General features: G+C 40.2%; 1 protein-coding gene across 1 annotated transcript; it reads right to left on the bottom strand.

Moving 5' to 3' along the window:
* Positions 1-129: 129 nt before the first annotated feature.
* Positions 130-9,300, bottom strand: LOC118390439 (organic solute transporter subunit alpha-like). The gene is made up of 9 exons (XM_035781007.2): positions 9,192-9,300; positions 8,273-8,514; positions 6,163-6,314; positions 5,564-5,637; positions 3,222-3,380; positions 2,870-2,981; positions 2,568-2,714; positions 2,257-2,362; positions 130-2,156 (listed from the first exon to the last, which is right to left on the bottom strand). Exons 2-9 carry the CDS (start codon positions 8,346-8,348, stop codon positions 1,990-1,992), a joined length of 993 nt encoding a protein of 330 aa, XP_035636900.1. The 5' UTR covers positions 8,349-8,514; positions 9,192-9,300; the 3' UTR covers positions 130-1,989.
* Positions 9,301-15,381: the final 6,081 nt, after the last annotated feature.

Raw genomic sequence — 15,381 nt, 5'->3', positions numbered from 1 at the left:
TACTGTGTGTGTGTGTGTCCAATTCCGACCCACGTGACAGCAGGACGTGCAACCTTATTGGCTGACAGAACCTCTCCCTTCACCAGAATAATACAAATTTGCCATTGGGCAGCTGGCATCAAAGTGCTCTTTTGTCTAGCTAGCAGGAACGTCATTGTAACTTCAATGCCATTTGGAGGGAATTTATTGTTATGACTTTAGATGAGGGTATATAATTATTGGTCATGTATACCTTCTGGGCTCTTGTTCAGACAAACTGGACATGTAATTCCATGAACAATACCGCGCCACTGTTTAGGAAAATAGCCGATGTTCTTCCAACTAATCTCGTAAGAAGCAGAATGCATTAATCCAAATGTTATTTGGTAAACAGATATCTTGAAGAAAATGTAAGTGCCTGTTTCCCCCAGGCTACTTGCAAATCACTCCAATACCATAAGAGGGCGCGAAATGCATTGTAATCATTTGAACGTAACACACAGTCATTTGCATAAAGATGTAATACACTATATTTATTGATATGAATACAAAATACACATTTGATCCAACTATTTAACCCATTTTGGTTTATAAACGTATTTCCAAAACCCTCACATATCCAACTCCACATAGCCGTGCTAAGAGCTGAGGCAATATGGATGGGACAGATATGCTGTTGTTGGAGGTATATGTCCTAACGTTATATTCAGCATAATACAACTAAACTTTTAAAATAGGCTACAGTAATTCTATGTTATAGGCCTACAGGATTAACCAAAAACTACAACAGCAGAATATAGGACACAATCAAGACAAAAGTCATAAAAATACAACAATAGTAACCAGGTTTCCATCCAACCTTTTTATGCGAGTAATGTACATGTCGGATAAAAAATGTCATGACAGGCCTGATGGGAAACAGAACATTTGTTGGTAAACTTTCCACATTTCAACTAAACATAGGTAGGCAAGGTAGGATTTTCTAATGTCGGTAAAATTCCTTATGCTAGAAATGTCGGCGGAAACGCTTTTATTCTCAAATATTGATATACTAACCATAATATAGAAGTACATTTGAAGTCACGCGATGACATGCTGTGTGGTCCTACCACTATGACTCGGGAAGGTATGAAGTTAATTAAGTAGGTTACAGATTAAATCATTAAGGATGAACTTCACAGGGTGGAAAAGAAGAAAGGGGATACCAAGTCAGTTGCACAACTGAACGCATTCTACCGAAATGCCCTCCAACCTTGTCTGGTCTGTGTCTCTGTCTGTGGTGAAAGCCTAAAGTAATGAGCTTGATGCTCCGTTCCAATAAATATCGGGGGTCTTATTTTGGTGACATGATGATCGATGCTTGACTGCCATTTGACAAATAAAAATAATATTGTTCTTTTGTCCATAATAATCTCATTTTTTAGGCTATACCCGAACGAGCTGTTGGCTAGAGCGAACGTGCCAATACTAGAGTGGGCACATTCGCTAAATAACACATTTTTTTTTTGTGACAAAGCCATCAGTAGAGTTGAAAATGCGATGGAAACCCATTTTACTTGTATTTTTTATTCGGTATATGGGAATTTACCCGCAAAAGTATTTTTATGTGCACCAGTAGCACTATGTCATCATGCAAATACTTTTATCTACAAGTCATTTTGATGGAAACACATCTCTTGTGGGAAAATTCACATATTTAATTTCCAGCATATTTTAGAATATTCAAATGAAAATCTGTGCCAACAGGTTCGAAACCTAGCTACTGTAAATTAATATTTGTGAGGTTATATAGTGAGGTTATTAAAGCCTGTTGATACATCTCTCTCACACACACACACAAGCACACTCAACCACACACACACACACACACACACACACACACACACACACACACACACACACACACACACACACACACACACACACACACACACACACACACACACACACACACACACACACACACACACACACACACACCACTCTCTCTATTCACTCCACCACAATCTCTCAGGCAGCAGGCTCCCACTGCAGTGCCTGTGGGCTGATATTGATGTTCTGGTCGTTGTCAGTCTCGTGGGGGTCGGAGGGCAGTGGGTCATAAGTGCGGCGGTACAATGCCCGGGTGACCAGGGTTATGATGAACATCTCCACAATCATTAGCTGCTGACTCAACACTGCAGACAGACAGATAGACACACACCAGACACGGTTGGAGGACACAGACGTCATATTGATCAAGTAATGGCTCTCGTTTGGCCCTGTTTTGTCACTTACTGGTGCCACGGGCTCTAGAGGAGAAGGGCGGGGAGCAGGCAATGGTTCCATCCAAGGCCAGGAAGTTAATAATGGCCGTCTGCAGCTGACTGAGCACCAGCACCAGCTATGGACACATGACCAGTGGCTTCATGAAGATACATTGAATATTAGGATGTAGGAACGGACACTGCCAGACCCAAATCAGACAAAACATTCCAGAAAGCCAAGGTCAAGGACTAAGTAAATGACAGCAGATTATTTATTCTCATCAATGGCACTTAGAAGGCAGTTCCTTGACTAGCTGGTTGGTGCAGTAAGGTCGGACTCACCTGGTACATGGCATACTTAGGTATGATCCTGACGCTACGCAGTGTGCTACATGTGTTCATGAACATGATGGCGACAGACCAAAGGGAGATGATGGTGAGAACCCCTATAAATGGGTTGATCCAACTCGCCGTGTTTGTGATCTCAAGCTAAACATTGAGACATGGAGAAAGGTCAAAGAGGGTAGGTTATGCATAGTGGACTTACATGGCATGCCACCAGGCTCGGTTGGAAACGTAAGGTGCAAGAGGGTGTGTTTCTTTTTGCTGACAGGATTTTCACAAGAAGGAAGTTTATTACTTACATCAGAAATATCAAAGTTGCCGTTGGTCCACAATATTATGGAGAGGATTGAGAGAAGTGTCTTTAAGATAGCATACTGAAGAGCCCCCAGCTTCAGCAGGAATAACATACGCCTGAATGAAAACAGCCCAGAGTTATTAACATGTTCTTACCACTGTATACATTACCCAACACAAAGGATCATCTGGCCCAAGAGTGACCTGAGCATGTGACATCATGTGACCTGATTTATGTTTGAAAGATAAAGTAAATGTGACAATTGTACATGTCTTCATAATAATAATCATCATGACCAAACCAGTTTGGCAAAGATAGTGCCGTTTGATGACAGACTCTGGTGTGCCACTGGTTACCGTGTCACCAGAACGCGGGGCAGGAAAGGACAGCAGCAGCAGCATGGTCCTGTACTGATCTTGAAGGTTTTCTTGTAATTGCGCTTCAGAAAGGTCTCGCTACCCCCACTCTCCTCTATCAGCAGAATTAAGACCTTATAAACCACCACTGCAAAGTACCTATGGAGAAAAGAAGAGTGTTTTTATTTGGAAGATACAGTGCCTTCAGAAAGTGTTCAAACCCGTATAAATAATTTGTCACTATTTCTGAGGCTATATGATGTATTGTTCAGCAGATTTACTACGTAATATTAATTTGTTTGTTTTTATCTCGTGATTTATTTGACATACTATCAAATTGCTGGTGGGGGGTGGGGGGGTTTAAAAAATATATATCTATAGATGTATTGTATGAATCCTATGAATAGAAACAATAAAAATTGGATGTACATTTTTTTAAATTTTTAAATAGAGTATTCACACCCCTTCACTTTTTTCTCTTCAGATTTTGGTATGTTACATCCTGAATTTAAATGTAGATTTTTTTGTCACTGGCCTACACACAATACCCCATAATGTCAAAGTGGAATTAGGTTTTTCGAAAGTTTTACAAATGAATTAAAAGTGAAAAGCTGAAATGTCTTGAGTCAATAAGAATTCAACCCCTTTGTTATGGCAAGCCAAAAGTTTAGAAGTAAAAATTAGCGTAACAAGTCACATAATAAGTTGCATGGACTCACTATGTGTGCAATAATAATGCAATAATGTACCCCACACATACAATTATCCATAAGGTCCCTCAGTCGAGCAGTGAATTTCAAACACAGATTCAACCCCAAAGACCAGGGAGATTTTTCAATGCCTCACAAAGGCATACCCCAGATTGGTAAAAAAAAGAAAATTGAGATTGAACATCTCTTTTAGAATGGTGAAGTTATTAATTACACTTTGGATGGTGTATCAATACACTTAGTCACTACAAAGATACAGGCGACCTGCCTAACTCAGTTGCCGGAGAGGAAGGAAACAGCTCAGGGATTTCACCATGAGGCCAATGGTGACTTTAAAACAGTTACAAAGTTTAATAGTAGGATGGATCAACGACATTGTAAGAATTTGTTGTTAACTGATTGCCTAGTTAAAAAAAGGTTAAATGAAATTAAGATAAATAAAAAAGATTGTAGCGACTCCACAATACTAACCAAAATGACAAAGTGAAAAGAAGGAAGCCTGTTCAGAATAAAAATATTCCAGAACACGCATCGTGTTTTCACTATGTTTTCACCATGCTAAAAGAGATGTTCAATCTCAATTAACAACCCCACTTTAGCATAGGTCAGTGCCCTGACCACGTCCCCATGGATTGGACACAACCGTATTTGTGAAACAGCATCAATTTAGACTTCTTATTTAGCTACAGCTTCTTTTGAGGTTGAGTGCAAATGAGATCCCAACAATACTTCACTTCTGTCCAGTGAAAAGCCAGCTGCCTAAGTATACCCTGAATGGCTAATATGGACTGAGATCAAGGCTATCTGCAGAAACGTAAATTACTCTTAAAGCGATGCAACCTGAATGTAAAGGATGAAAGGTAATTTGTCATTCATATTAAATGATCCATCATGCTACTTCTGAGGACAGAACATGACTGTGGAGAAACCAAATATCCACATCTGTAGCCTACACATGGACATTTGAAAATGGGCAGAAAGAGATTTAATCAAACATAGCGTGAGCACAGCCAATGCTGTCCCTCTAAACAGCCTGTACCACAGACTGTTTGAGGATATATATTTTTTGATCCATTTTGTTTTCAAGCTATAACAACAACAACAACAACATGTGGAATAAGTCAAAGCTATGTACACACATGACGAGTGTGTGACCAACCTTCAAAACCAGTTAGTCTGCCCATTCAACTTTTGTTTGTGTCCCAAAAAAAGTTTGTGTTTGTTTGTGTCATTTACTGTATTTCTGTGGATGTGGTCTGATCTCTGATCTTTCCCATACACTGACACGGCGTAATGATTAAGAAACGGATTAAACTGTGGTCAAAGAGTGCATTCATTAAAACGCCTCTGCTTTATGTCAGTGCTACTTGCTATAGTTCCCTGTCAGCTCATTATTACAGGAGGAAGAGCACTGCATCTCTATAGTAAAGTATAGTACACATGTGTTTGCCTTTATAGGAGAGTATGTGAAAGAGAAAGAGAGAGAGAGAGAGAGAGAGAGAGAGAGAGAGAGCGAGAAAGATAAAGAGAAAAAGAGAGAGAGAAAACAAGAACGAGAGAGAGAGAGAGAGAAAAAGAGAGACAGAAGGGGGGAGACAGCAGTAAATACTGTGTGGGTGAGAGGAAACTTACGAATTAGAGGTCATATCTGTAAACATGGTTGCCCTTGGGATCCACATACCAAAACAAGCCATGGTAGCAATGACCTGAAACAGAGACAGAAATGGAAAGGAAAGGGAAAGGGGGAAACCTAGTCAGTTGTACAACTGACTGCATTCAACTGAAATGTGTCTTCCACTTTTAACCCGACCCCTCTGAATCAGAGAGGTGTGGGGGGGGCTGCCTTAATGGAATGATACGTTCAGCCAATCTATTCACCGTCCACACGGTTCTAATTCATATAACTACAACAAAAAATAGTCATGACCAAAAATATGAACACAGAATGACAGCCATTCTTATTTACATCTTGAAAAAGTTGTCATCAAGGCTAAGAGTGGCTACTTTGAAGAATCTCAAGTATAAAATATATTTTGATTTGTTTAACACTTTTGTGGTTACTACATTATTCCATGTGTGTTATTTCATAGTTTTCGATATGTTCACTATTATTCTACAATGTAGAAAATTGTAAGAATAAAGAAAAACCCTGGAATGAGTAGGTGTGTCCAAACTTTTGACTGGTACTGTCTATGGTGATGGCTACTGAAAACACGGAGTTTAGTTCTTACCGGTGCAGCTCCATTTACCCACATAATAGTTGTCTTCTTGGGAGACGGGACTTTTCTATAGATAAACACACACTCCTCCAGGTATAGTAGCAGGGACATTGTAGACATGAGGGTCAGCATGGAGTACAGAGCCACCCCAAAGACATCCAGCTCTAGATAAGGGAGAGAGAGAGTGAGGAGTTCAGACGGTAGAGAGAGAGAGAGGTTGTACAGGTCATTGTGAAATCCATTACTGGACCGTTTATTGTAATCTAAGCCGCAGCCCCTGGCAACAACAACCCCACTTTAGGATAGGTCAGTGCCCTGACCACGTCCCCATGGATTGGACACAACAGTATTTGTGAAACAGCATCAATTTAGACTTCTTATTTAGCTACAGCTTCTTGAGGTTGAGTGCAAATGAGATCCCAACAATACTTCACTTCGGTCCAGTGAAAAGCCAGCTGCCTAAGTATACCCTGAATGGCTAATATGGACTGAGATCAAGGCTATCTGCAGAAACTTAAATTACTCTTAGAGATGCAACCTGAATGCAAAGGATGAAAGGTAATTTGCCATTCATATTAAATGATCCATCATGCTACTTCTGAGGACAGAACATGACTGTGGAGAAACCAAATATTCACATCTGTAGCCTACACATGGACATTTGAAAATGGGCAGAAAGAGATTTAATCAAACATAGCATGAGCACAGCAAATGCTGTCCCTCTAAACAGCCTGTACCACAGACTGTAGCCTACAATTTGAAGGACATTGTAAGGTTCTGTATTTTTGTTTTGTCATGTCCTGTTTCATTGTGTTCTTGAACGTAGCCCTGTTTCGTTGTGTTCTTGAATTTGGCCCTGTCTTTCATTTTTGTTCATAGATTATTATTATTTTTTCCAACTTTATTTAACCAGGGAGGCCAGTTGAGAACAAGTTCTCATTTACAACTGCGCCCTGGCCAAGATAAAGCAAAGCAGTGTGACAAAAACACATAGTTACACATGGGATAAACAAACACAGTCAATAACAATTTTAAAAAAAATCTATATACAGTGAGTGCAAATGGAGTAATGCGGTAAGGCAATACATAGGCCATAGCAGCGAAGTAATTACAATTTAGCAAATTAACACTGGAGTGATAGATGTGCAGATGATGATGTGCATTTCACATGTGTTAGTTACTCGCCTGGTCTCATCAGTCTTTTCCTAGCTCGTTTGTGAGAACCAGTTATGGCCTTCAGCCCTAGTTTTGATTCACCTGCCTGTTTATGACCATTGCCTGCCTGTGACCACGATTCCTGCCTTTAGCGAAGGCGAAAAAATCCCCTGCAGCGCTCTGCGCGTGAATCTACACCTTTTTCTCCCTGAGTATTCAGTACAGACATGTTTACTCAGAAGCTGTTTATTGGGCTTGCCTGTGTATTGAAGATGGCTCTGTGAACTGGAAAGTGAATTAATTAATCAATGAAATAATGAATTTACAAATTAATACATATGTTAACTCTCAAGCTACCAACTGGGGTCACTTTGACCCCAGAAGCACATGTTTGAATATACATAGGTGGTTTATTCAAACCTTAACATTTTTCTTGACTTTGACAATCAACTTATCCTTAACGAATGTAAATAATGATTTAGAGTTTCTGTATCAATATGGGCCTTTAAAAAAAATGGGAGGGATTTGGAACTTTTCTCTAAATTAACTTTTTGGTAGTAATGTGGATAGTACTTTGGGGAAAAGATCATATAAATAACATGTTTGCCTTTTCGTTTGAAAGAACATGCTAATTATTGTAATTTTGCTAAAATAGCGGTCTGTTTATCATTTTTTAAAGATAACATTAATTATGTCTAATGATGTTTTGATAAGAAAACAGTTTATATTTTGCGATTGTTGCTTTTCCAATAGTTTCTTATTGCGTTCAAAATGACCCCAGTTGGTAATTGATACATGTAAAATATGTTGCTAACTTGAGAGTTAAGTTACTGCAGTAAATCAAACATTAAAAACCAGCTCCCGCGTCCCAAAAATGTGTTATAATAACGTGCTTTAAAAATAACACCGACATCTATAATGAAACACTATTTGCGAACTGATAGATCATGTAATCTGTGTCACTCACGCTTTATGATATCGACAGCCAGCGGAGGTTCTTGTAAACAGGTCGGATGTATAGTGCTGTTGAGGGCTTCTTCCATATCCCCGGTCAGTTGAAGTCGCTAACGTATGGACTCGCAGGTGGTGAAATAATGGATAAAATAAACTATCCGTACCTCTTGCCCACTGACAGCAGTTATAGGAGCTGAGCTGGGAGGAAGCGGACAGCAACAGGTAGACTATTGAACCTTCGCCCGCAATTCAATTCTGAGGAATGAAGGTATGAGTAAGATGTTAGCTCAGTGAATACAGCTGGGTCTACTAGTCAACGGGACCACCTCTGGATAGAGAATGGCAGATGCCTTTCATTCAAATCTTAGAACTACTGCACTTACTGAGCAACCTTGCTTATCAGGGACGTCCAATGCCCAGCAGTAGTGTCCTGTACCTCTCAGTGGAATTACTTGTCCATAGATTGTATTTCAATTCACACAGGAGAATGACCTTTGACTGAGGAGTATGTCATCTTGCCAGCCAATATACAGGAATAAAAGGAATGAATCCAAGGAAACAAATAATGTAGTATTGTTCAGGCTACAATCTTAAAAGTTGTGGATTTATTTAAACAGTATCACCTCTCTCTCTCTGATATTTCATTTCAGCATTCTGCCAATCTTATTTATGTCTCGCGTAAATGTCTCTAGAATGAATTGTTTTTTTCTTGTCATTCTTGTCATCTGATGTGTATCTCTGTCACTTTTAGCCCCACAGCATCTGTCGCCATGAACAGTAGCCAGAATAAAGACTGTCAGGCAGTGGGATTTAGCTACTAAATATTGATGGCTTCGTAAGGGGTCATCACTGAACTGCATAATTGCATTTGAGCTAAGAAAAACATGATTATGTAGTATGTAGGAGGAGAAAATGAGGTCTAATCGGCTTACCTGGTTACAAATTAAGTGAAGGGAGAAGTTGGACCATGATCCAAAAACAGACCTCGATGGATTACAGTCAAACGTTGAGGCTTGCAATAATAAAATATGAAGAGAAAAGGAAGAGAGAGACAGTCTAAAAGACACTTGTCTGAATAAGAAGCCAAGCATTTGCTTTGCCAACAAAGATGTGTGAGAAGCCCATGTCTTTGGTGAAGCCACAAATGACTATCTGCAGGTGGTAGATAGTCATGTGTGGCTTCACCAAAGACATGGGCGTCTCACACATTTCTCTCCATTCGCACAACTCCGGTGGATGGCAGAGAGTTCTTTCCCCCACGGTAGACACTGTCACACTCTGTCCCTTCAAATCCCATCGGGGTTATAATCACATGCCTGTGAAGGGAATGTCCTTGAGATACAAACTAGTGTCACTTCAATGCCATGACCTGGCGGAGAAAACCATCTAAAACTGCCGCTTTATTTCGCCAAGACAAACAATTCATCCTGAACAAATAGTCTCACCAAATCAGTTTATTGGTTGCGTACACAGTTTAGCAGATGTTATAGCGGGTGCAGCGAAATGCTTATGCTACTTGCTAACAATGCAGTAAAATGGAAAAGTTACACAATCAATGAAATAAAAAAATCGTAACAAATTAACAACCCAAATAGCACTGTAACAATAATCCAAATGCAATCTATACGTGTCTACTGCGGATGAATTTATACAAGATATACTAGGAATGATATGTACAGTAGATATATTAATGAATCAAGAATGCAGTATATAAATAAATATGCGCAGTGTATAAACAGTGCAACTAAAATGCAATGTACAGTAGTTGAAGTATTAGAACGAACTGTCGAGAACAGTATACAGTACCAGTCAAAAGTTTGGACACAACTACTAATTCAAGGGTTTTTCTTAATTTGTACTATTTTCTACAATGTAGAATAATAAACTATTAAACAACACATATGGAATCACATAGTTTTTTGATTTAACAGTTTTTTGGTTGCTATTTCGATTTTAGATTCTTTAAATTAGCCACCCTTTGCCTTGATGACAGCTTTTACACTCTTGGCATTCTCTCAACCAGCTTCATGAGGTAGTCAACTGGAATGCATTTCAATTAACAGGTGTGCCTTGTTAAAAGTTCATTTGTGGAAATTATTTCCTTCTTAATTAATACATTTGAGCCAATCAGTTGTGTTGTGACAAGGTAGGGGGTGTATACAGAAGATAGCCCTATCTGGTAAAAGACCAAGTCCATATTATGGCAAGAACAGCTCAAATAAGCAAAGAGAAACAACAATCCATCATTACTTTAAAATGTGAAGGTTAGTCAATGAGGAACATTTGAAGAACTTTGAAAGTTTCTTCAAGTGCAGTCGCAAAAACCATCAAGTGCTTTGATGAAACTGGCTCTCATGAGGGCCGCCATAGGAAAGAAAGACCCAGAGTTACCTCTGCTGCAGAGAATAGGTTCATTAGAGTTAATTGCCTCAGAAATTGCAGCCCAAATAAATGCTTCACAGAGCTCAAGTAACAGACATCAAGTAACATCTCAACATCAACTGTTCAGAGGAGACTGTGTGAATCAGGCCCTCGTGGTTGAATTGCTGCAAAGAAACCACCAATAATAAGAAGATACTTGCTTGGGCCAAGAAACACGAGCAATGGACATTAGACTGGTGGAAATCTGTCCTTTGGTCCGATGAGTCCAAATTTGAGATTTTTGGTTCCAACCACTGTGTCTTTGTGAGACACAGAGTAGGTGAATGGATGATCTCCGCATGTGTGGTTCCCACCGTGAAGCATGGAGGAGGAGGTGTGATGGTGTGGGGTTGCTTTGCAGGTGACAACCAGCATGGCTAACACAGCATTCTGCAGTGATACACCATCACATCTGGTTTGCACTTAGTGGGACTATCATTTGTTTTTCAACAGGACAATGACCCAACAAACCTCCAGGCTGTGTAAGGGCTATTTGATCAAGGAGAGTGATGGAGTGCTGCATCAGATCACCCGACCTCAATCCAAATGAGATGGTTTGGGATGAGTTGGACCACAGAGTGAAGGAAAAGCAGCCAACAAGTGCACAGCATATGTGGGAACTTCAACTTCAAAAAGCATTCCAGGTGAAGCTGGTTGAGAGAATGCCAAGAGTGTGCAAAGCTGTCATCAAGGCAAAGAATCTCAAATACAAAATGTTTCTTATGATCGAAAATAACTTCTAGACATCAGGACTGCGATTACTCACCACGGACGAGCAGAATCCTTTTTTTCCTTTCATGACTCTGATGAGCCCGAGGCGAAGGATATAATGCTTTCTCGGGAACAGGCCCAGATCCCCGTGATTTGCGTGAAGAGGCAGCCGAGAAAAAGGGGCCAAAGTGCTGCCTTCTGAGAATTCGTAGGCAATCGAATAAACCCCCACTTCCCTCCATTCTGCTAGCGAACACACAATCTTTGGAAAATAAAATCGACAAGCTACGCAGAACATTAAACTACCAACGGGACATTAAAAACTAACATCTAATGCTTCACGGAGTTGTGGCTGAAAGATTATCAACATACAGCTGGTTACACGCTAGACCGGCAGGATAGAACAGCGGCGTCTGGTAAGACAAGGGGCGGCAGACTGTCTTTTTGTATATAACAGTTGGTGCACGATATCTAAGGAAGTATTGAGCTATTACTCACCTGAGGTAGAGTATCTCATGATAAGCTGTAGACCACACTATCTACCATCTGTATTTTTCATACAGTGGCTTATGAAAGTATTCACCTCCCTTGGCATTTTTCCTATTTTGTTGCTTTACAACCTGGAATTAAAATGGATTTTGGGGGGGTTTGTATCATTTGATTTACACAACATGCCTACCACTTCGAAGATGCTAAATATTTTTTATTGTGAAACAAACAAGAAATAAGACAAAAAAACAGAAAATTTGGGCATTCATAACTATCCCACCTCCCCAAAGTCAATACTTTGTAGAGCCACCTTTTGCAGCAATTACAGCTGGAAGTCTTTTGGGGTATGTCTCTATAAGCTTGGCACATCAAGCCACTTGGATTTTTGCCCATTCTTCAAGGCAAAACTGCTCCATCTCCTCCAAGTTGGATGGGTTCCGCTGGTGTAAAGCAATCTTTAAGTCATACCACAGATTCTCAATTGGATTGAGGTCTGGGCTTTGACTAGGCCATTCAAATGTTTCCCCTTAAACCACTCGAGTGTTGCTTTAGCAGTATGCTTACTGTCATTGTCCTGCTGGAAGGTGAACCTCCGTCCCAGTCTCAAATCTCCGGAAGACTGAAACATATTTCCCTCAAGAATTTCCCTGTATTTAGCATCATTCCTTCAATTCTGACCAGTTTCAAAGTTCCTGCCGATGAGAAACATGGTGTTCTCGAGGTGATGAGAGGTGTTGGGTTAGCGCCAGACATAACGTTTTCCTTGAGACAGCAAGGGTGGTTTGTTGCTCCAGAGCCTTTCCGTTCACCTTCACACTCCTGGGCCAGACTACACTCAATCATATGACCCACTGAAGAGATGAGTCTTCAGTAAAGACTTAAAGATTGAGACCGAGTCTGCATCTCTCACATGGGTAGGCAGACCATTCCATAAAAATGGAGCTCTATAGGAGAAAGCCCTGCCTCCAGCTGTTTGCTTAGAAATTCTAGGGACAATTAGGAGGCCTGCATCTTGTGACCATAGCGTACGTGTAGGTATGCACGGCAGGACCAAATCGGAAAGATAGGTAGGAGCAAGCCCATGTAATGCTTTGTAGGTTAGCATTAAAACCTTGCAATCAGCCCTTGCCTTAACAGGATGCCAGTGTAGGGAGGCTAGCACTGGAGTAATATGATCACATTTTTTGGTTCTAGTCAGGATTCTAGCAGCTGGATTTAGCACTAACTGAAGTTTATTTAGTGCTTTATCCGGGTAGCCGGAAAGTAGAGCATTGTCGTAGTCCAACCTAGAAGTAACAAAAGTATGGATTCATTTTTCTGCATCATTTTTGGACAGAAAGTTTCTAATTTTTGCAATGTTACATATATGGAAATAGGCTGTCCTTGAAATAGTCTTGATATGTTCGTCAAAAGAGAGATCAGGGTCCAGAGTAACGGAATATGTTCCGGGATTCCTCTGATTGCATTGAGGAGTACACCAAGACAGTCGTGAAGAAGGCATGACAAAACCTATTCCCCCTCAGGGGACTGAAAAGATTTGGCATGGGTCCTCAGATCCTCAAAAAGGTTCTACAGCTGCACCATTGAGAGCATTGGTTGTATCACTGCCTGGTATGGCAACTGCTCGGCCTCCGACCGCAAGTCACTACTGAGGGTAATGCGAACGGCCCAGTACATCACTGGGGCCAAGCTTCCTGCCATCCAGGACCTCTTTACCAGGTGGTGTCAGAGGGAGGCCCTAAAAATTGTCAAAAACTCCAGCCACCCTAGACCCCAGCCACGCTTGCCATACTACCGCACGGCAAGCGGTAACGGAGCACCAAATCTAGGTCCAAGAGGCTTCTAAACAGCTTCTACCTCCTCCTCCTGCCCCCCTCTTCACACTGATGCTACTCTCTGTTGTTGTCGTCATCTATGCATAGTCAATAACTCTACCAAGATGTACATACTACCTCAACTAACCGGTGCCCTCGCACATGGACTCTGTACCGGTAACCCCCTGTATATAGTCTCGCTATTGTTGTTTTACTGCTTCTCTTTAATTACTTGTTTCTTTTCTCTTATTCTTTTCAATGTTTTTTAAAAACTGCATTGTTGGTTGGGGGCTTGTAAGTAAGCATTTCACTGTAAGGTACCTGCTGTATTCGACTAATCCAGTTTGATTTGATTATTTGACTGTTGTATTCGGCACATATGACTAATCCAATTTGATTTGATTTGAGTCCAAACTTTTGACTGGTACCATATGTATGTGAATGGTGTGTATGGACAGTATGTGAATTGAAAAGGTGTGTAGAGCAGTAGTTATGTAGGATGGGCCATGACTAGAATAAAGTATATACATATAAAGTGGGTAAAACAGTATGTAAACATTATTAAAGTGACCAGTGTTCAATGACTATGTAGTGTACATCGGGCAGCAGTCTAAGGTGCAGGGTAGATAACTGGGTGGTGACAGTGTCTGAGGTTCTGGCCAGGGTACTGGGCAGAGGCTGGCTAGTGGTGACTGTTTAACAGTCAGATGGCCTGGAGATATAAGCTGATTATCAGTCTTTCAGTCGCAGTATTAATTCAACTGTACTTTCTCCTCCTTCTACATGGTAGCGGGATGTACAGTCCGTGGCTCAGGTGGCTGGGTCCTTGATGATCTTCTAGGCCTTTCTGATGCCGCATCTTAATGTAAGTCTTAAAGTAACAAAAGAGAAGGTTGTGATCTTCCCTATATATTTGTCATGGACATTCCTCGACCCCACTATGTGTGTGAAAAGTCTTATACTGCTAAACTTTGCCACAGAATTACTAAGTGACTTACTAAGTGACTCATGACAGTGGATTCTTTTTGCTTGGCTTTTGTCACATTCAGTGGTGGAAAAAGTACCCAAATTGTCATACTTGAGTAAAAGTATAGATACCTTCATAGAAAGTTACTCAAGTAAAAGTCATCCAGTTAAATACTACTTGAGTAAAATTCAAAGATTTTGGTTTTAAATATACTTACACTACCGGTCAAAAGTTTTAGTTCTTTATTTTTAATATTTCATAGTATTGATGTCTTCAGTATTATTCTACAATGTAGCAAATAGTAAAAATAAAGAAAAACCCTGGAATGAGTAGGTGTTCTAAAACTTTTGACCGGTAGTGTATATATCAAAAGTAAAATATACATTTCTAAAATATACTTAAGTATCAAAAGTACAATTATATTTTAAAATGCCTTATATTAAGCAAAGCAGGCAGCACCATTTTCTTGCTTTTCAAATGTATTGATCGTCAGGGGCACACCCCAACACTGGCAGTAGGGATGATCACGTGTTCTCAATATGTCCATGAATCAGACCATTTGTCTTGCTAAGCATTCACAATATAAAACAAGTACTTCTGGTTGTCAGGGCAAATTTAGTAAAAAGTACATTATTTTCATTAGGGATAAAGTGAAGTAAAAGTTGTCAGAAATATAAAATAGTAAAGTAAAACACAGATGCCCCCCCCCAAAAAACTACT

Source organism: Oncorhynchus keta, chromosome 11 (genome assembly GCF_023373465.1).
Source record: "Oncorhynchus keta strain PuntledgeMale-10-30-2019 chromosome 11, Oket_V2, whole genome shotgun sequence".
Lineage (NCBI taxonomy): Eukaryota > Metazoa > Chordata > Actinopteri > Salmoniformes > Salmonidae > Oncorhynchus > Oncorhynchus keta.
Note: the sequence above shows the minus strand (reverse complement) of the source record. Positions and strands in the feature narration are given on the sequence as shown.